We start from the raw sequence: 20659 nt of genomic DNA on the forward strand, positions 1-20659 counted from the left end.
ATATAAATGAAATCATACAGTATGGACTTGTTAATTTTCATCTGGCTTCTTTACTCAGCATAATTATTTTGAGATATATCAATGTTGTTCATTGTCATCGTATCAATACCTGTTCAAGTGGATCAGCAGGTTTTGTTTTGCTCAAATTCTATGGCATGGATATACTATAGTCGATGTATTCACTGTTGATGGACATTGGCTATTTCAAATAAAGCTGCTAGGAGCATATGCCTTAGAATGGACATATGCTTTCATTTATCTTGAGTAAATATTTTGGAGTGGAATGGCTAGGTCACATGAAAGATATATCTTTAACTATTTTTTAGGAAACTGCCAACTGTTTTCCAAAGTGCCTGTTCCATTTCATACTCCCACCAGCAGTGCTGGAGAGTTTTAATGCTCCACATCCTGGTCAATACTTGGTATGGTCAGTCTTTTTAATTGTAGCTATTCTAATAGATGTGTAATAGATCACTTTTTTTTTTCTTTTGAGACAGAGTCTTACTCCGTCACCCAGGCTGGAGTGCAGTGGAGTGATCTTGGTTCACTGCAACCTCCGCCTCTTGGGTTAAAGTGATTCTCGTGCCTCAACCTCCCAAGTAGCTGAAATGACAGGCATGTGCCACCACATCTGGCTAATTTTTGTATTTTTAGTAGACAGGGTTTCACCACATTGGCCAGGCTGGTCTCGAACTCCTGACTTCAAGTGATCTGCCCACCTTGGCTTCCCAAAGTGCTGGGATTACAGGCATGAATCCAACCGCGCCCGGACAGAGATCACTTTTAAACGAATCATATTACAAATCAAAAAGTGTCTAGAGGAAAATGCTAGAAGGCACAGGATCTGGAACCAGAGCCCAAAGGAAAGAGGGGAGGGGAGGTTAGGGGGATGGGTATCTGGCTTAGAGAAAGGAGGTTATCTTAAATATCTGGAAGAGGGATTACATTTGTGTTTAGAAGATGCACTAGAACCCAGAGGGAAAAGCCAATGGGAAACAGACTTTGCTCCATCAAAGGACTGTCTGATACGGCCTTTCACAGGCAGAATGAGCTTTTCAAGAAGTGAGATCCCTGTTACTGGAAGTGTTCAAGCAGCAGAATTTGGAGGCATCCCCTCTCAAGGACTGTCAATTCACATTGGTTCTGTACCTACTATGCTCTGCAATAGGGGCAGGGCTGAGAAGATACAAAAGCAAAGTTATCACGCTTTTGCCTAAATAATATCATGTGATTAGGGCTCTGGCTAAGGTATGTGCAAGGGTGATGAGAGGGAGAGGAAGGTGGAGCTTCCCAGAGGAGGCGACACTGCAGCTGGGTCTCAGGCATGCAATCAGACACCATGAAAGAACTCCTTGGCAGGGCTGGGCACATCCCAGCACTTTGGGAGGGAGGCTGAGGCGGGAGGATAGCTTGAAGCCAGGAGTTCAAGATGAGCCTGGGCAACAAAGCAAGACCTCATCTCTACCAAAAAAAAAAAAACAAAACAAAAAAAACCTAGGCAGGGTGGATGGGAGTTGCGGTTAAATGACCTTCTATTTTCTAAGATTCTAAAATTAGGCTACATTTATTGCCAGGTGCGGTGGCTCACGTCTGTAATCCCAGCACTTTGGGAGGCTGAGGCGGGCGGATCACGAGTTCAGGAGATCGAGACCATCCTGGCTAACATGGTGAAACCCCGTCTCTACTAAAAATACAAAAAAATTAGCCGGGCGTCGTGGCGGGCGCCTGTAGTCCCAGCTACTCGGGAGGCTGAGGCAAGAGAATGGTGTGAACCCGGGAGGTGGAGCTTGCAGTGAGCAGAGATCGTGCCACTGCACTCCAGCCTGGGTGACAGAGCGAGACTCCGTTTCAATAAATAAATAAATAAATAAAATTAGGCTACATTTATTAAACAACCTAAAAGTCCAGCAGTAGGGTCCTGGCTATATAAATTGAGGTCTATCTTTAGAGTAGAATAATATTCATCCGAAATATAATCTAGGATGTTCTTTACATACTGATATAGAATGATCTACAAGACACACTAGGTGAGAAAAGTAAGGTTCATACACTGTGTGCCATGGGCCAAACTTTGAATTTTTTTATTTTTATTTTTTTCTATTTTTATTTTTATTTTATTATTATTTTTTTTTGAGACAGTCTCGCCCTGTCGCCCAGGTTGGAGTGCAGTGGCGTGATCTTGGCTCACTGCAACCTCTTCCTCCCGGGTTCAAGCAATTCTCTTGCCTCAGCCTCCCAAGTAGCTGGATTACAGGCATGTGCCACCATGCCCTGCTAATTTTTTTGTATTTTTAGTAGACATGGGGTTTCACCATATTAGCCAGGCTGGTCTTGAACTCCTGACCTTGTGATCTGCCCACTTCTGCCTACCAAAGTGCTGGGATTACAGGCGTAAGCCACCCCACCCAGCCAACCTTTGAATTTTTAAAAGGGGTCTAGCGGGCTTTTCGGCTCTCAGCTCAGAGGAGGCCAAGGTGCAACTTTCTTCAGCGGTCCAGAATCTGTGTTCATCCAACACCAGCCGCCTCCACCATGTGGCCGAAGTTCAACCCCAGCGAGATCAAAGTCGTATACCTGAGGTGCACTGGGGGTGAAGTCAGTGCCACGTCTGCGCTGGGCCCCAAGATCGGCCCCCTGGACCTGTCTCCAAAAAAGGTTGGTGATGACATTGCCAAGGCAACGGGTGACTGGAAGGGCCTGAGGATTACAGTGAAACTGACCATTGAGAACAGACAGGCCCAGATTGAGGTGGTGCCTTCTGCTTCTGCCCTGATCATCAAAGCCCTTAAGGAACCACCAAGAGACAGAAAGAAACAGAAAAACATTAAACACAGTGGGAATATCACTTTTGATGAGATCGTCAACATTGCTCCACGGATGCGGCACCGATCTTTAGCCAGAGATCTCACTGGAACCATTAAAGAGATCCTGGGGACTGCCCAGTCTGTGGGCTGCAATGTTGATGGCCGCCACCCTCATGACATCATAGATGACATCAACAGTGGTGCTGTGGAATGCCCAGCTAGTTAAGCACAAAGGAAAATATTTCAATAAAGGATCATTTGACAAACAAAACAAAAATAAAAGGTCTAGTGACACACACACATGCACGCGCATGTGCATGTTTTTACTGGCGTAATCTAATGTCCCTGGGCCACATGGGTTGCCTTTGAGAGGGGAAGCAGCTAGGAAACAAGTCTGTGAAAGAAACTGTATTTTACATACCCTCCTGTGCCCTTAGAATTTTAACTGTGTGAGTGGGTTGCCTATTTAAAATAAAATGAAAATAAAATAAAACTAAAAGAAACCGTTTTGAAATAAATTAAGGCCGGGAGTGGTAACTCACGCCTGTAATCCCAGCACTTTGGGAGGTTGAGATGGGCAGATCACCGGAGGTCAGGAGTTTGAGACCAGCCTGGGCAACATGGTGAAACCCCGTCTCTACTGAAAATACAAAATTAGCCGGGCGTGGTGACGAGCGCCTGTAATCCCAGCTAGTTGGGAGGCTGAGGCAGGAGAATCACTTGAACCCAGGAGGCAGAGGTTGCAGTGAGCTGAAATGGCGTCATTGCACTCCAGCCTGGGCGACAAGAGCGAAACTCCATCTCAAAAAAAAAGAAAGAAAAGAAAAGAAAAGAAAGAAAGGAGGAAGGAAGGAAGGAAGGGAGGGAGGGAGAGAGGGAGGGAAGGAAGGGAAGACACCTCCCTAGTTCAGCACGCAGCCCCATCGTGCGCTCCTCTCCCAGTGTCCATCTCTCTCCGTTGAACCAGGCCTGTGGTGAGTCTCCCCCTCAGAGGGGCCTCCCCAGAGAGCTTCTATGGCATTCCCACCTCCCTAAGGCCTGCAGCATAACCGACTCCCAGGTGAGGCGGATGAGGCTGGTCACACACCACCCTTTGCGTAGGGAGGGTCTAGAGCTCTGAATGCTCTGTGATGAGGCTCACGGGTTAAGCATCATCAGGTCTGGAGAAGCTGCCCTGGTCCAGAAAAGAGGAGGGGATGCAACAGTGGAGGTTCTGCCAGAGAGCGAGGCACATCTCTCACTGATCTGACCTGGGCCCCTCAGCCCCTGGTTTCCATCCCCACCCACCACTGTTCTGGGGGCAGCACAGACTGGCTTCCCCAGCCGCCTGCACCGAAGAAAGGCCCAGACAGTAGTGGGACAAAACGGCACCCCATGAGGGCCCAAGGGGTGAGTGCGGAACACGGGCTGGGATGCAGTGGCCTAGACTTCACAGCTAAAGAAACGCCTTTCCTCTTTCTCACAGGCTAACGGTGGCTCGTGGCTGCGGGCCATCAGCCCTCCCTGAAAATTCAGAAGCCAAACCAAACCTCCTTCAGCCAACAAAACCAGACAGTGTCTGACACAGCCTCTTTCTCTCCGTAAAAAGCAGACGTCTTGGATCCAGGTGTGGCAGGACCACCTGCTATGGCGGAAGGCCAGTGGCCCTCCAGTGGGGGTCTCCTCACCCACCCAGGACAAGAACTGACCTGAGAACCTAGAAATCAAGCTGCTAACACCTCCACCGCACCCCTCGCCCCAGGGGACAAGGTAGTTTTCCAGGCCACACACGTGGGTTTCCCTGATGAGGCATTTTTCTGTATGACAAAACCCTGCTCTTGGCCACTGCCAGAGAGAAATGAATGTGGACTGTGGTGTGAGGGAAGCCAGCAGGTTTGTTCCCCTCAGGGCTGCCACCACCCCTGGCTGGAGCAGGTGGGGGCCTACAGTGACCACTGGAGGGGTGCCAGGAAAGGGACCCCTCCCCCTACATCATCCCCACACACCTGTGACCATTCCTGAAATTGCACCATGCACATTCATTCTTGGAGGATGAGAAATTGCGTCTCTTAAAATGTTTCCACCCACAGGAGAGGTAATACATTAAGCTGTTATCAGTCATCTACACCTTAATGTGAATTAGTTGATCAGTCTTGGAATGCTACACCTGGAATGAGGCCTAGTTCAGCCCCTTTTTTACAAGTCAGGAAGCACAGAGCGGGAGGTGACTGACTTAAGGTAAGGCAGCAAGGTGGTGACCAGGCCAAGGGCAGGAAGAGCCCAAAGGGATGGAAGGTAAACAGGTGACTGGGGGATGAGGGAAACCGCAATGTGATCGAGACAAGTGGGGGCACCTTCAAGCATTCATTCCACAGACTAACACAGAGCCGTATCAAGGTTTCCCCCAAGAGAAGGGCCGCTCCCCACCCTAGAGCATGAAATGTCTTTGAAGTCTCCTGTTTAATCTTAAAATTCATTCACATGCAATATTCTACTCCCTAATATATAGTAATTTGTTTTCACGTCAACATAATTGTGAGATTTATTGAGTGAGATACCACTTTCCATTTACCAGAAAGGCTGAGATCAAAGTTTGTGGTTCTGGGGACAGGACTGGGATGGCTGCGATGGGAATGTGGAGATCTCTCACTGCATGCCCTTCCCTACCTTTTTAAATTTTGTTTCATCTGCAAACATTACCTAGTCAAAAAATTAATAAAATACTTAAAAATATGAGTTGGTTAGGACATGGGGAAATAGGCATTCTTGTTCTGGCAGGAGGTGGTGTGGACAGAAACTTCTGTATGTTGGACAATAGTGATATTTATCCAAATGTTAAACAGGCACACCTTTTACCCAATGATATCTGGTCTAGTCTAGGAACTTCACCCACACCTGGGGGAAACGACACCCAAGTCTGTTCACCACTGCATGATTTGTGCTGATCCTGAGAGGCTGGCCTGAGCATCTAACCCTCTTTGAAGACTATGCTGACTCTGAACAAAGACCAGAAGCTAGACTTCCTGTCTGGCGATCTTCTCCAACCATCTCTTTTTTTTTTTTTTTTGAGACAGAGTCTTGCTCTGTCTCCCAGGCTGGAATGCAGTGGTGTAATTTTGGCTCACTGCAACCTGCGCCTCCCAGTTCCAGCGATTCTCGTGCCTCAGCCTCCCGAGTAGGTGGGATACAGGCACATGCCACCACACTCAACTAATTTTTATGTTTTTAGTAGAAACAGGGTTTCGCCATGTTGGCCAGGCTGGTCTCAAACTCCTGGCCTCAGGTGATCCACCTGCCTCGGCCTCTCAAAGTGCTGGGATTACAGGCATGAGCCACCACGCCCAGCCACCAACCACCTCTTGTTAAATAACAACTGGGCTGGGTGTGGTGGCTCCCCTGTAATCCCAGCACTTTGGGAGACTGAGGTGGGAGGATTGCTTGAGGCCAGGAGTTCAAGACCAGCCTCGGCAACATAGCAAGACCCCATCTCTACAAAAAAAAATTTTAAACTTAGCTGAGCATGGTGGCATGCACCTGTAGTCCCAGCTATTCAGGAAGCTGAGGTGGGAGGATCACTTGAGCCCAGGAGGTCGAGGCCGCAGTGAGTCATGATTGTGCCACTGCACTCACCCTGGGCGACAGATTGAGATCTTGTCGCAAAAAAAGACAAAAACAACAGATGCCTACAGAGTGCTCGATTCGTGCCCGGCTCTGTTACATAGACTAAACCCTTTCAGTTTTCACAACTTCATGAATTAACTACTATTATCATCAGCCATGTGTGATAGATGAGAATATTAGGGCCTATTAGTGCTAACCTTGCCCAAGGTCACACGTGCTAACCAAGCAAGTGGCAGAGAGTGGATTAATACCAGGGCCCATGCTCTAAATCGCTGCACCACACTGCTTCTCCGCACAATGGATGGAACGTGCGTGCATATTAACCACCATTTATTAAATAGCTCTTATTTGCTAAGCCTCTGTGCAAGTTACTTCGCAGTGTTTTATACAAGGCCATCTCTATAGCCAGTCCTGTGTTGACTGCAGAATGGGGGTGGGGAGTGCCACTGAGGAAACTGAAGAAAACAGAAGAGACTATTCCCACCTTTAAGAAGCTGACAATATGTGGCCAAGTGCTCCAAGAGCACTTGGAATATTGTGGCTCCAAGAGCCACAATAGTGGCTCACGCCTCTAATCCCAGCACTTTGGGAGACCGAGGCGGGCTAATCACTTGAGATCAGGAGTTCAAGACAAGCCTAGCCAACATGGTGAAACCCCATCTCTACTAAAAATCCAAAAATTAGCCGGGCATGGTGGTGCCCGTAATCCCAGCTACTCAGAAGGCTGAAGCAGGAGAATCATTTGAACCTGGGACGCAGAGGTTGCAGTGAGCCGAGATCGCGGCACTGCACTCCAGCCTGGGCAACAGAGAGACACTCCGTCTCAAAAAAAAAAAAAAAAAGAAGTTGACAATATGTGTAAGATGACAACAAGCTTTCCATTTGTGCAACACCTCACAGTTTTCAAAGTCCTTTCATTATCTCATTTAATCTTCTTCACAATCCTGCCAAATAATTTTCATGATCTCTGCTCCAGAATGAGGAAACCAAAGCTTTCCAAGTCACAAGGGTCTGCCCCCAAGATCATCTAACCAGCCAGGGAAGAGCTGGAACTTGACCTCAGGTCTCATTATTCCCCCCGCTACCAAAGAGGAATGGCACACTACCAAGACAGCCCAGCTCAGTGGTTTGTAACCTGCCCCAGCATGAAGACCCCTTGTTCCCTTTGGAAATGACCGCAGCCCTGCAAAGGAGAGAAGCTGTTATTCTGGGCTTTGGTAAACGGGGAAAATTCATAGTGACAAAAAACAATCAGGCCTTCAGCACAGCTGAAAAGGAGTAGCACAGTTATGCACCAGACATTACTTACACAGTTGGCAGATAGTATTTGGAGTTCAAATAGACATAGAGCTTCTTGGAATAATTCTGCAGCCCACAGGCAGTAACGACTGGCTGGGCCTATACTACCAAAGTAGTTCAGAGAAGGCACCATCTCTAAAATCTGTGTTCTTGACCAGGGCGTGGGGGTAGAGGGGTATGGGGGCATTTAAATTCAATGAGGTTGGCAAAAATCAGGACTGAAGAAATAGTGGGAGCAAAGGAGCTTGGCTGAGGGAGACAGGTGTATGGAGAGACCCAAAGGATATATGGGTGTATGTGTATTTCTTTTGCAGAGAAGGGTTGATTCTAGATGCCCAATGGCCATTTGAACAGTTAGAGTAAGAGGGGGACTGGGAGTGGAGAGAGTGGTCTAGAGATGACATAATGCTGGTCAAAATCCCTTATCTGATGCCTTTGGGTCAGATGTGTTTTGTAACGCAGAGTCTTTCAGATTTTAGAAAAGGAACACGGTGCCATGCCACATATTTTGCAATGCCCCCAGCAGAATCTGGGATGTCATCAAATACTTTAAACAAATACTTTAATATTCCTGCAAAAAAGTACACGGAAAATTCACACTAGGTGGGAATAAAAAAAACTCAGGTTTTGTCTGGGTGCTGTGGCTCAAGCCTGTAATCCCAGCACTTTGGGAGGCCGAGGCAGGCAGATCGCCTGAGGTCAGGAGTTCAAGACAAGCCTGGCCAACATGGTGAAACCCCATCTCTACAAAAATACAAAAATTAGCCAGGCACGATAGCGAGTGCCTGCAATCCCAGCTAGTCAGGAGGCTGAGGCATGAGAATCGCTTAAACCCAGGAGGCGGAGGTTGCAGTAAGCCGAGATTGTGCCATTGCACTCTCCAGCCTGGGTGACAGAGTGAGACTCAAAACTCAGGTTTTGTTGCCAAATGTGTTTCGTTTTCAGAGCTTTTAGGTGTTTGGAGTTGTAGATGAGATATTGTGAACTTAAAAATTGAATAAATGTTACTTTTGGCTTGTTTGCATTCTAAGCTGATTGACATGCATTATCTCATTTAATCCTATGTCAACACTATGAGGTTATTATTCTTAATTACCAGTGGTGAGAACCGAGGTTAAGAGATGTTGAGTGACTTGCCCAAAGTCACTCAGCTGGTCAGTGGCAGAGTGGGGACCAGATCCCAAGTCCCTGAGATTCCAAAGCAAATTCTATCTGCCTAGGGAGAAGCCCATTCTGCCAACCTTACAATTTTGTCTAGGTCAACCACTCTTAAGAAGTGAAATTATCCATCAAGGAACAAAGAGAACAACTGAAGTCCCAGCTTGTGGTAGTGAGTTCTCACCTATCACTTTTAAGTATTTTGGATGGCCGCCCTCTACACCATACCATTTCCCAGTGCACCATGTCCCAGCTGAAGAAAACAGGCAGCCACTCCATGCCCTGAGCCTGTAAAGATGCCTGGTGATCACTAGTTTTTCACTTTCCAGAATCTGCTCGAGGCAGTGCAGTGCAGCAGTTAAGCACATGGATGTTAGAGTATGGAGGACACATCCCAGCTCTGCAACTCACCAGCTATGCAACCCTGCAAGACATTACACCTCTCAGGGCTTTGGTTCCCTTACCTGTAAGATACGGTATTGGCTGGGCACAGTGGCTCACGCCTGTACCCCAGCACTTTGGGAGACTGAGGTGGGTAGATCATGAGGTCAAGAGTTTGAGACCAGCCTGGTCAATATGGTGAGACTCTGTCTGTACTAAAAATACAAAAATTAGCCAGGTTTGGTGGCAGGTGCCTGTAATCTCAGCTATTCGGGAGGCTGAGAAGGAGAATTGCTTGAACCTGAGAGGTAGAGGTTGCCATGAGCTGAGATGCCACTGCACTCCAGCATGGGCAACAGAGTGATAATTTGTCTCAAAAAAAAAAAAAAAAAAAAAAAAAAGCCGGGCATGGTGGCTCACACCTGTAATCCCAGCACTTTGGGAGGTCGAGGTGGCGGTTCATGAGGTCAGGAGATCAAGAGTGAAACCCCGTCTCTACTAAAAATACAGAAAATTAGCCGGGCGTGGTGGCGGGCACCTGTGGTCCCAGCTACTTGGGAGGCTGAGACAGGAGAATGGCGTGAACCTGGGAGGCGGAGCTTGCAGTGAGCCGAGATCACGCCACTGCACTCCAGCCTGGGCAACAGAGCAAGACTCCGTCTCAACAAAAAAACAAAAAAACAAAAAAAACAAAAAAACACCTGCCTTATTGCTGTTGTGAAGATTAAGTGAATGAATATACATTAAGTCCTGAGAAAAAAGCTGTCCTAGAATAAGCACTTGATGTTGTGCCTATGAAAGAGTCTTTTCTGCGCCCAACCAACCACTCCCTTCTCTACCCTGCACACTGGCCATCAGAGCTCTTGTACCACCTTTCCCCAACTTACTTGTCTGCTGCGACACCCAGGATAGAGTGCAGTGGCATGACCATGCTCACTGCAGTCTCAACCTCATGGGCTAAAGTGATCTTCTCACCTTAGCCTCCTGAGTGTCTGAGACTACAGGTGCACACCACCCCACCTGGCTAATTTTTTTATTTTTTGCAGAGACAAGGTCTCCCTGTACTGTCCAGGCTGCTCTCTAACTCCTGGGCTCAAGCCATCCTCAGGCCTCAGCCTCCCAAAATGTTGGGATACAGGCCTAAGCCATGGCACCCAGCCTGTATCTGTTTTTTGCTAATAAACTAACATATTGTAAGGAGGAGTTGTGCTGTACTCAGTTCTGTCCCAGCACTCAACACAATGCCAGGCATACCATAGGCACTCATTTACTGCTGAAGGAATGAATGAATGAATGGGCTATGTCTGCAAATGCTTATAATTTTATTATGGAGAAAGTCATCAATTTGAAAATAAATAATATGATTCTCATTTTCCACAGGCATATCATAAAATCCTATTTCTTGTAAAGCCGTAGGAAAGGGGGTTGGCAAAAATCACATAAGTTGCAATCCCAAGACACCACGGAGTTGACAGTATGCTGGGTGATGGGTTGTGCCCATGTGAAAAATAGCTGCACTGCACATGCCAGCCACGGGACAGTCAGTGCCTCTGGGAGTCTGGAGATGGGAGAGGGCAGAACAATATGAAATGAGTCACAAATGTGCATGTCATCCTTGCTCAAGGTAAAATAGGACTGTTGGGTAACAATAGGAACCATGTCACAAGGCAACACGAGGCAAGTGCATGCCTTTGAGTGATGGGCACAACCATGGGTGTGGGGTTCAGAGGATGGAAAGCCCCCTTCCCCAGGATGCTTTCTTCCTCAATTGCTTTCTTCCAAATCAAGATCTCATGTGAAGCCAGTGGTTCACACCTGTAAACCCAGCATTTTGGGAGGCCAATTTGGGCACAATCACTTGAGCTCAGGAGTTCGAGACCAGCCTGGGCAACATGGTGAAACCCCATCTCTACTAAAAATACAAAAAATTAGCTGGGCCTGGTGGTGCGCGCCTGTGGTCCCAGTTACTCAGGAGGCTGAGGTGGATCGCTTGAGCCTGGGAGGCGGAGGTTGTGGTGAGCCAAGATTGTGCCACTTCACTCCAGCCTGGATGACAGAGTGAGACCCCATCTCAAAAAACAAAAAACAACTCATGTCGTTGGTGGTACACAACTGTAGAACTGTAGTCCTAGCTACTCGGGAGGCTCAGGATGGAGAATCGCTTGAGACCAGGAGTTCAAGCAAGACCTTATCTAAAAAAGGAAAAACAGGCCAGGTGTGGTGGCTCACGCCTGTAATTCCAGCACTCTGGGAGGCTGAGGTGGGCAGATCACCTGAGGTCAGGAGTTCGAGACCAGCCTGGTCAACATGGTAAAACTCTGTCTCTACTGAAAATACAAAAATTAGCTAGGCGTAATGGTGCACAACTATCATCCCAGCTACTTGAGAGGCTGAGGCAGGAGACTTGCTTGAACCTAGGAGGTGGAGGTTGCAGTGAGCCGAGATTATGCCATTGCATTCTAGCCTGGGCGACAGAGCGAGACTCCATCTCAAAAAAAAAAAAGACTGGGCGCAGTGGCTCACTCCTGTAATCCCAGCACTTTGGGAGGCTGAGGCGGGGGATCATGAGGTCAGGAGATCAAGACCATCCTGGCCAACATGGGGAAACCCCGTCTTTACTAAAAATACAAAAATTAGCCAGGTGTGGCAGCACGTGCCTGTAGTCCCAGCTACTCCGGAGATTGAGGCAGGAGAATTGATTGAACCCCAGAGGCGGAGGCTGCAGTGAGCCGAGATCGGGCCACTGCACTCCGGCCTGGGCGACACAGCGAGACTCCATCTCAAAAAAAAAAAAAAAAGAAAAAGAAAATGAAAAAAAAATCTCATGTGGGTGCATCTGATCGGTGGAACTTAGGTCTCCTGCTTACATGTTAGTTGCAAGGACATCTGGGAAGGTCAATTTCTGGCCTTTACTTTGGGGAAGTGGGATTTATGATGTGGGAAAAACCCAAAATAGGAAAGTTGATCAAAAAATGCTGGTGACTGTAGGCAAGGCAAACGCCCCCTACATATGGTTTAGGATTTTTTTTCTCATAAATACAGAATGATACTAATTTAATCATTCTCTGAACCTCCAGTGCCTAGCTCAGTGCCTGGCAGACAGCAGGAACTCAATACACTAGAAAGGAAAGGAAGAGGGAGGAGAGAGAGATTGCACATTTACATGCTGCCTTACCAAGCAAGGTTGAATGAAGACTTGCTGTTTGGGTACATAAGACTCCCAAGGCCCTTTAGGAATTTGAAGGAAGGGGACTCCCTTGCACATACATGCTTAAGTCACACCTGTAAGCTCTGGCGTACAGCGTCCGGACCACATGAAACGCTCGATGTGTCCTGAGTAGTCGTCCACTTTCTCTGTAGCTCACCTGTTTGCTTACTGTCACTCAGGCTGTCACTGAATCTCCTCCCCTCCCTAGTCCCAGGAGAGGTTTTACTAGTCTCTGAAGGCCAATCTAAAACAGTTGTTGCAAAGGCAACGCCAGAGGCCTCCCAGGGTGATGACTATGTTGACAAAGATCACTGGCATCTAAATTCAAGCAGGTCTGTGAAACTCTGTCTTGTTCTTTTTTTTTTTTTTTCTTTTTGATATGGTGTCTCACTCTGTCGCCCAGGCTGGAGTGCAGTGGCGCGATCTCGGCTCACTGCAAGCTCTGCCTCCTGGGTTCACACCATTCTCCTGCCTCAGCCTCCTGAGTAACTGGGACTACAGGCACCCGCCACTATGCTCAGCTAATTTTTTTGTATTTTTAATAGAGACGGGGTTTCACCGTGTTAGCCAAGATGGTCTCCATCTCCTGACCTCGTGATCCGCCCGCCTCGGCCTCCCAAAGTGCTGGGATTACAGGCGTGAGCCACTGCGCCTGGCCTGTCTCGTTCTTCATGGTCAAGGTGGGCCATGACAATGATAACATGAGTCCTGCCTCTTAAAGTTTATATTGTAGTTTAATTGGTGAGCACACACACGCTTAAATGATGAGGCAGCTCTCTGGGTGCCAAATGAAATAGGAAAAAGCAAATGCTCCCAAGGTTTAAGGAAGACCAGGTTGGCATAGCTGAGCTGATGAGAAAAGGTGCTGGAAAGACGGAGGGCTGTTAAGGGATGAAGTAGTTAGAGTACGTGGGAGCTGTGGCAAACCTGCATTCTTCCCTAACCCTTCCAAACCAGGTCAGATCCCGGTAGCATCACCACGGTACCCTTCATATCAAGGCTGAATTTCATTTTGGTGATTATCTGATCCGGTGTCTGCCTCCTCCATTTTACAAAGATCTTGCCATTGTGCCCCAGGACAGCGATAGGTGGGCAGAGGCCAGTGAGGACCAGGTCAGGGCGAGGCTGCTGGGAGGGAGAGGCTGAGCCGATCACAAAGACAGTCTGCAGCTTTCCTCCTCCCCCTCCCCCAGGGAGGAGCAGCTGATGCGTTTCAGGAGTGTTCCAATCCAATTAGTGCCCTCCCTCCCCTCCACGGTGGCCCAAGCCACCACTCCCTTCCCCGAGGTGGAGACTGGGTGGGGAGGGGGTGCTGAGGAGGTCTGAACATCCTGACCCAGCTCCTCGTGGCAGCACAGCTGGCTCGCTGCTACTGAGCTCAAGGCTGCTATGACAGCGCTCGTTTCCAGGCGACTGTTCTGGGGAATGCTCTGTTTTGGCAACCAGAGGGCCCCCGGGTAAGGGGGGCCCGCAGGACGCCGCGTCATTTGCATGGCAACCTCCTCCCTCCCTGAGCTGCGCGCTGCTCTGCGGCAGGCGGGCAGCCTGGCCCGGCCGCCCCGGCCCCTCGCCCTCCGCCCAGGCCCGCCTTGCGGCTCCGGCGCGGCGCTGTCACCGCCTTCTCCACACCGGGAGGCGGAGGCTGCACGCAGAGCTAGGGCATTTCCGGAAAGGCTGGTGCCCTAGGGAAGTGGGGAAATGATGCTTGGGGACAAAACACTGAAATGGGGGAGGGGAAATGAAATAAAATCTTTCCAAGCCAGAGTCAAAGTCACATGGCTTGGTAGCATCAAAATGCATTCTGGATAGCAGGGTTGGCTCACAAAATGTTTATTTAGGTGAACCCACAGCTAAGCCCTAGGAGATACTCAGAAAATTTCTTTTGGATCATTACACTGCATGTGTGTGTGAATTTGGGAATGGGAAAAAATATTTCTTACCTAGGGAAATAAGGCAGTGATATTCTTAGGAAATATTTTCAAATTCTTGCAGGGGGACTTGGTGACATTGTATTTTCTGAATTTGTTGGAAGAAACCGAAAGAGAAAATAAATTCCTGGAAGCCTCCCTTCTCTCCTGCATATACCCACCCCACCCAAACCACACACACCAGCACAAGTCCATGATGCCAACTGGGATACCAGGGCTGTGACATGTGGACCAACATTAACTGCCCAAGGACACATGCCCTAGGCTGGAACCCGAGAGGGGGTTGGGCCGGGGCAGGTCACCCCAGCTGAGCGATCACATTTCCCTGGCAGCTGTCCAAGGGGCAGCTCCCAGCTGCACCTGTTTGTGGGGTGATTTGCTTTTATCAGTATTGACACAGCAGCAGGGCCAGGGAATAGCATAGTAATAAATAAATGAGAGAGGGAAAAAAAATAAAAAAAGGCCGGAGCCACCGAGGCGAGGCAAAAATGCTGAGGTCTTTTTTTGCTTGTATGTCAGCGCATTCAATCCAGTTTCCCCACCCCTGAAATCTCTGAGGATCACAGAGCAGGCTTGGCATGGGAACTCTGGGTCTTAAAGAGATAGAATTGCAGAATCAGAGGCATCTTAAGATCCTTTTGTGCCAGGCGTCCCTAACCAGCAGATCTCAGGGTTACTTGCTACCCTCACCTGCCCCTACTGTTTGTCAGGAACCTCAGCAGGAAGGGAGTTTCTTCCTCTCTGCCAACTTTAGCATCAGGGAAGTAGAATAATTCAAGTGGAGGGTCTGGAGTTAGTCAAACCTAGGATCAAATCCTGGCTCTGTCTAGCTGTGTGACTTGGGGTATATTAACTAACTACTCTGAGCCTCGATTCCTCTCCAGAAAAATGGAGAAAATATCTTTCCTTTTTTGTTTTGTTTTGTTTTGTTTTTTGAGACAGAGTCTCGCTCTGTCGGCCAGGCTGGCATGCAGTGGCATGATCTCAGCTCACTGCAACCTCTGCCTCTCAAGTTCAAGCAATCCTTGTGCCTCAGCCTCCTGAGTAGCTGGGATTACAGGTGTCTGCCACCACACCTGGCTAATTTTTTGTATTTTTAGCTGAGATAGGGTTTCACTATGTGGCGCAATCTCGGCTCCGTGCAACCTCTGCCTCCCGGGTTCAAGCAATTCTCCTGCCTCAGCCTCCCAAGTAGCTGGGATTATAGGCGCCTGCCACCACGCCCAGCTAATTGTTGTATTTTTAGTAGAGGCGGTGTTTTACCATGTTGGCCAGGCTGGTCTCAAACTCCTGACCTCAAGTGATCCGCCCACCTCAGCCTCCCAAAGTGCTGGGCTGCCAGGCATAAGCCACCGCACCCAACCTCCCTCGGCTTTCTTTCCAGGATTGGAAAAAAATGCAGTACAAAACAAAAAGCAAAACAAATCTGTGGAATCTGATCTATTCCAGAAATGAGAGAGGGGAAGCAAGAGCCTGACGCTCTCTTCGTTCCTCAAATAGGGCCAAAGGTTGCCTCTTGGTTTTTCCAGCCTTGTTGTCACTCTTCAGGGGGCCGCAAGCTGACTCACCTATGCTCTAATACAATATGATACAGTAAGTCGGATGTAAACAAACCTGTTCACCAGAAGCCACCTGACCAAGCCTAGAGATAAAATGCACTTGTAAAAATTACTAGCAATAAAGTCACTACCATGTTTCAAACACGGAGGCAGGTCTCCAGGGTCAGGCTAGTGTATCAGCCATAAACATGGTTTCTGCTCAGACCGCTCAGCTCTAACCCCAGGCCTGACACCTACCAGTCACATGCCTGTGTCAGGTTATTTTACTTTCAGAAGCTTTGCTTTTCTTGTCAGTAAGATGGGGGCAAGAATACCCCATCAGCTTGTTGTGAGGACCAAATGCATGAAAAGCATGTAGTAAGAGCTTCACAGGGAGAAAATACTTGATCATGTTAGCACATGGGATCATTACTCTTAGATGAATGAGGCCAGACACTGTCATATTTATCTCTATATCCCCAGATCCTCAAGGCCTGGGATTTGGTAGGTACAGTAATGTTTGACGAATGAATGAATGCCACGGCCCCTGCCCAAAAGAAGTTAAAATCTACTAGGGAAATATAAGACGTCAACTGCCCATGCCACTCACATGTGGGAGACAGCAGAGGGTTAAAAGCCATTCTGCCAGTCCCCAGGCCCCAGAGGAGGCAGTCCCTTTGATCCTTCAGTTTCATCTATCCAGGATGCTTTCAAGAGAGGAAAACAGGAAGTATCCCTGATAGCCCCTGCTTGCTCTTTTTTTTTTTTTAAATGATGGGGAGTAGGAGGAGGATGGTCCTTTGGGTCACATTTTGTCAGGAAATCAGCCTCCTTCCTTTCAAATGCTGGAGCTTCCAAGGGGGCAGATAAATAGCTTCTTGCTCAATGCAAAGAGAAAGATGTGGTCCAGGGTAACGGGTTAGGGTTCCTTAGTTGACCACATTACTGTAACCAGATTGCAGGTGGTTTCAGACTATGTCGTCCTTCGCTTTCATTCACTCACTCACTCACTGTTGACTAAGTGCCTAGCCCAGGGCTGGACCCTGGGGTTATGGCTCAGTGTCTAACGTCCAGCATATAAACAGACCAAAAGATACAGGACAGTGAGATCAGAGAAGGTGGAGTGAACACAGAAAAGTAAGAACTCTAAAGGAGAAAACAGCAACAGGAATGAGAAAGAGGTTATAGAAGAGAGAAACATAAAAGAAAAAAAGAAAAAACCTGCAGAAGGATAAATGTATAGGAAAGAAAAAAAAAAACAAGTTTATAAGAATTTGTAGCCAAGACAATAAAAGCCTCATAATAGAGGTGCATGCAGGAGAAAGCCATAAGCTCCAGGGACACACAAGGATGACAGCATGGGTAGAGGCAGGAAGGAAAATAATGACTTAAGACTGCAGATCTGGTGCTAACCTAGCCAGCCCCAAAAAGAGAGTATTTGCTAAACCCTAGTGTGCTAAAGTCATATTTAAATGTTTAATTTGTTAATAAATTCAGTTATATTAATACTTTGTACATCATATTATGTACTTTGTACATAATACAATGTACATCATTTGCCAATGATGGACATTGGTTACATGGGTGGTTCCATTTGTCAACATTACACAGTTAAGATTTCTGCATTTCAAGGTATGTAAATTTCACTAGAAGTAAAAAAAAAAGAACTATAAGAAATAACCAGGCTGGCCAGGCGTGGTGGCTCATGCCTGTAATTCCAGCACTTTGGGAGGCCAAGACAGGAGGATCTTGAGGCCAGGAGTTTGAGACCAGCCTGGCCAACATGGCGAAACCCTGTCTCTATTAAAAATACAAAAATTAGCTGGGTGTGGTGGCATGCGCTTGCAGTCCCAACTACTCAGAAGGCTGAGGCACGAGAATCACTGGAACCTGGGAGGTGGAGGATGCAATGAGCCGAGATCGTGCCACTGCATTCTAGCCTGGGTGACAGAGTAAGACTCTGTCTCAAAAATAATAATAATCATTAAATAACCAGGCTGGGCACGGTGGCAGGTGCCTGTAATTCTAACACTTTGAGAGGCCGAGGTGGGAGGATCACTGGAGGCCAGGAGGTGGAGACCAGCCTGGGCAACAAAGCAAACCCTTCCCACCACATATAGAAGAAAAGAAATAACCATCAAATGGGCAAGGTGGTGGAGGTAGAGATGAAACAAGAAAGAATGTTGATGATTGCTGAATTTGGGGGATCTATATATGGAGGTTCATTATATTGTTCTGTTGACTTTGAATTTCTTTGAAATTTTCCATAATAAAAGTTTCTAAAAGTGGTCCATAATGTGTCACTGTTATCCTCAAGCAAATTCTTTTGTGTTATCGGGAAGTCAGCTGAGACATTATCTAATCCAGTGTTCCTGTTAGAGATGAGGAAACTGAGGTGCACCTTGCCTTGTTCGAGGTGTTCTCAGATATCAAGTGGCAGAGCCGACGCTGGACTCTCAGGAAGAGCACCACCCTTTTGACCTTTCCACCCTCCCCTGCTCATGGGAAGCCAGCTCAGAGCTGGTCTTTGGCTGCAGATGGAATTTACCCCTTACCTTAGGTTACCTTTCCAATCCCCAGGCCCAGGTCTTGATGTGCAGGGAAATCGAGTGGGATCGGGGAGTCTCGTGGAGGCAAACCACTTTTCTCCTCCCTGTTTGGGTTCTCAAAGATAATCCTGAGTTTGCAGAAAGTCCGTGAGGTCCCCTAGCTACTATATGTCCAAGGTGGGAAAGGAAACCCACACAATTCATCAAAGATTTCCGGCAAGGAATCAACACTGAAAGAAGAGTCCCAGCTCCTCGGCTAACAGGGGTGTTGCCTTAGTGCAGTCAATTCACCTCTCTTACCTTGGTTTTCTCACTTGAAATAAGAGAATGAAGATTTCGGGTTCTATTTATCTTACAGGGTTGACGGGAGGATCCCAAGAGAGGGGAAGCACTTTGAAAAGTAAAAAGAGGAGGGAGCGGGGGAGGGATAGCATTAGGAGATATACCTAACGTTAAATGATGAGTTAATGGGTGCAGCACACCAACACGGCACATGTATACATATGTAACTAACCTGCACGTTGTGCACATGTACCCTAAAACTGAAAGTATAATAAAAAATAAAAAAAAAAGAAGAGTAAAAAGAGGGCTCGGCACAGTGGCTCACACCTGTAATTCCAGCACTTTGGGAGGCCGAGGCAGGTGGATCACCTGAGGTGGGGAGTTCAAGACCAGTCTGACCAACATGGAGAAACCCCGTCTCTACTAAAAATACAAAATTAGCCGGTGTGGAGGCACATGCCTGTAATCCCAGCTACTCGGGAGACTGAGGTAGGAGAATTGCTTGAACCCAGGAGGCAGAGGTTGCAGTGAGCCGAGATTGCACCATTGCACTCCAGCCTGGGGAACAAGAGCAAAACTCTGTCTAAAAAAAAAAAAAGAAAGAAAGAAAAGTAAAAAGAGGCTGGGCACAGTAGCTCACGCCTATAATCTCAGCATTTTGGAAGGCTGAGGCGGAAGGATCACCTGAGGTTAGGAGTTCCAGATCAGCCCCTCGCCAGCATGGTGAAACCCTGTCTCTATTTAAAAAATGCAAAAATTAGCCAGTTGTGGTTGCAGGCACCTGTAATCCCAGCTACTCAGGAGGCTGAGGCAGGAGAATCGCTTGAACCCAGGAGGTGGAGGTTGTAGTGAGCAGCGATCGCACCATTGTACTCCAGCCTCGGCAACAAGAGCAAAACTCCGTCTCAAAAAAAAAAAAAAAAAGAAAAGAAAAGAAAAGTAAAAAGAGATGTACAAATTATTATTATCATTGTTTTGTTTTTCACCCAGGCTGTAGTGCAGTGGCGTGATCTTGGCTCACTGCAACCTCTGCCTACTGGGTTCAAGCAACTCTCATGCCTCAGCCTCCAAAGTAGCTGGAATTACAGGCGTGCACCACTATGCCCAGCTAATTTTTGTATTTTTAGTAGAGATGGGGTTTTGCCATATTGGCCAGGCTGATCTCGAACTGCTGACCTCAAGTGATCTGCCTGCCTCGGCCTCCCAAAGTGCTGGGATTATGGATATGAGCCACTGTGCCCCATCAGCCACTGTGCCCGGCCCGTACAAATTTGATGTAGCATTATCACAAAGTGAGGGGTGGGGGAAGAGCAAGAAATGACAAGGAAGGAAATCAGGGAACCTTTTGTAAGATATATATATATATATATATTTTTTTTTTTTTTTTTTTTTTTGAGGCAGAGTCTCACTGTGACACTCAGGCTGGAGTGCAGTGGCACAATCTCGGCTCACTGTAGCCTCGAACTCCAGGGTCAGGATGCATGCTATCACACCCAGCTAAGTTTTGATTTTTGATTTTTGTTTTTTGTTTGAGATGGAGTTTTGCTCTTGTTGCCCAGGCTGGAGTGCAATGGCATAATCGCAGCTCACTGCAACCTCTGCCTCCCAGGTTCAAGTGATTCTCCTGCCTCAGCCTCCCGAGTATCTGGGATCACAGGCATGCATCACCATGCCCGGCCAATTTTGTACTTTTAGTAGAGATGGGGTTTCTCCATGTTGGTCAGGCTGGTCTCAAACTCCCGATGTAGGTGATCTGCCCACTTCGGCCTCCCAAAGTGCTGGGATTACAGGCGTGAGCCACCGCGCCAGGCCCGTTTTGTAGTTTTTGTAGAGATGAGGTTTCGCCTTGTTGCCCAGGCTGGTCTCGAACTCCTGAACTCAGGCAATCCTCCTGCCTCATTCTCCCAAAGTG

The 20659-nt window shown here is 47.7% G+C and overlaps 1 protein-coding gene across 1 annotated transcript; it reads left to right on the forward strand.

Moving 5' to 3' along the window:
- Window positions 1-842: 842 nt before the first annotated feature.
- Window positions 843-4312, forward strand: LOC100995986 (large ribosomal subunit protein uL11-like). The gene has a single exon (XM_055114425.2). It carries the CDS (start codon window positions 2533-2535, stop codon window positions 3028-3030), a length of 498 nt encoding a protein of 165 aa, XP_054970400.1. The 5' UTR covers window positions 843-2532; the 3' UTR covers window positions 3031-4312.
- The last annotated feature ends 16347 nt before the right edge of the window (window positions 4313-20659 follow it).

The sequence above is a fragment of the Pan paniscus genome, chromosome 5 (assembly GCF_029289425.2).
Source record: "Pan paniscus chromosome 5, NHGRI_mPanPan1-v2.0_pri, whole genome shotgun sequence".
Classification (NCBI taxonomy): Eukaryota; Metazoa; Chordata; class Mammalia; order Primates; family Hominidae; genus Pan; species Pan paniscus.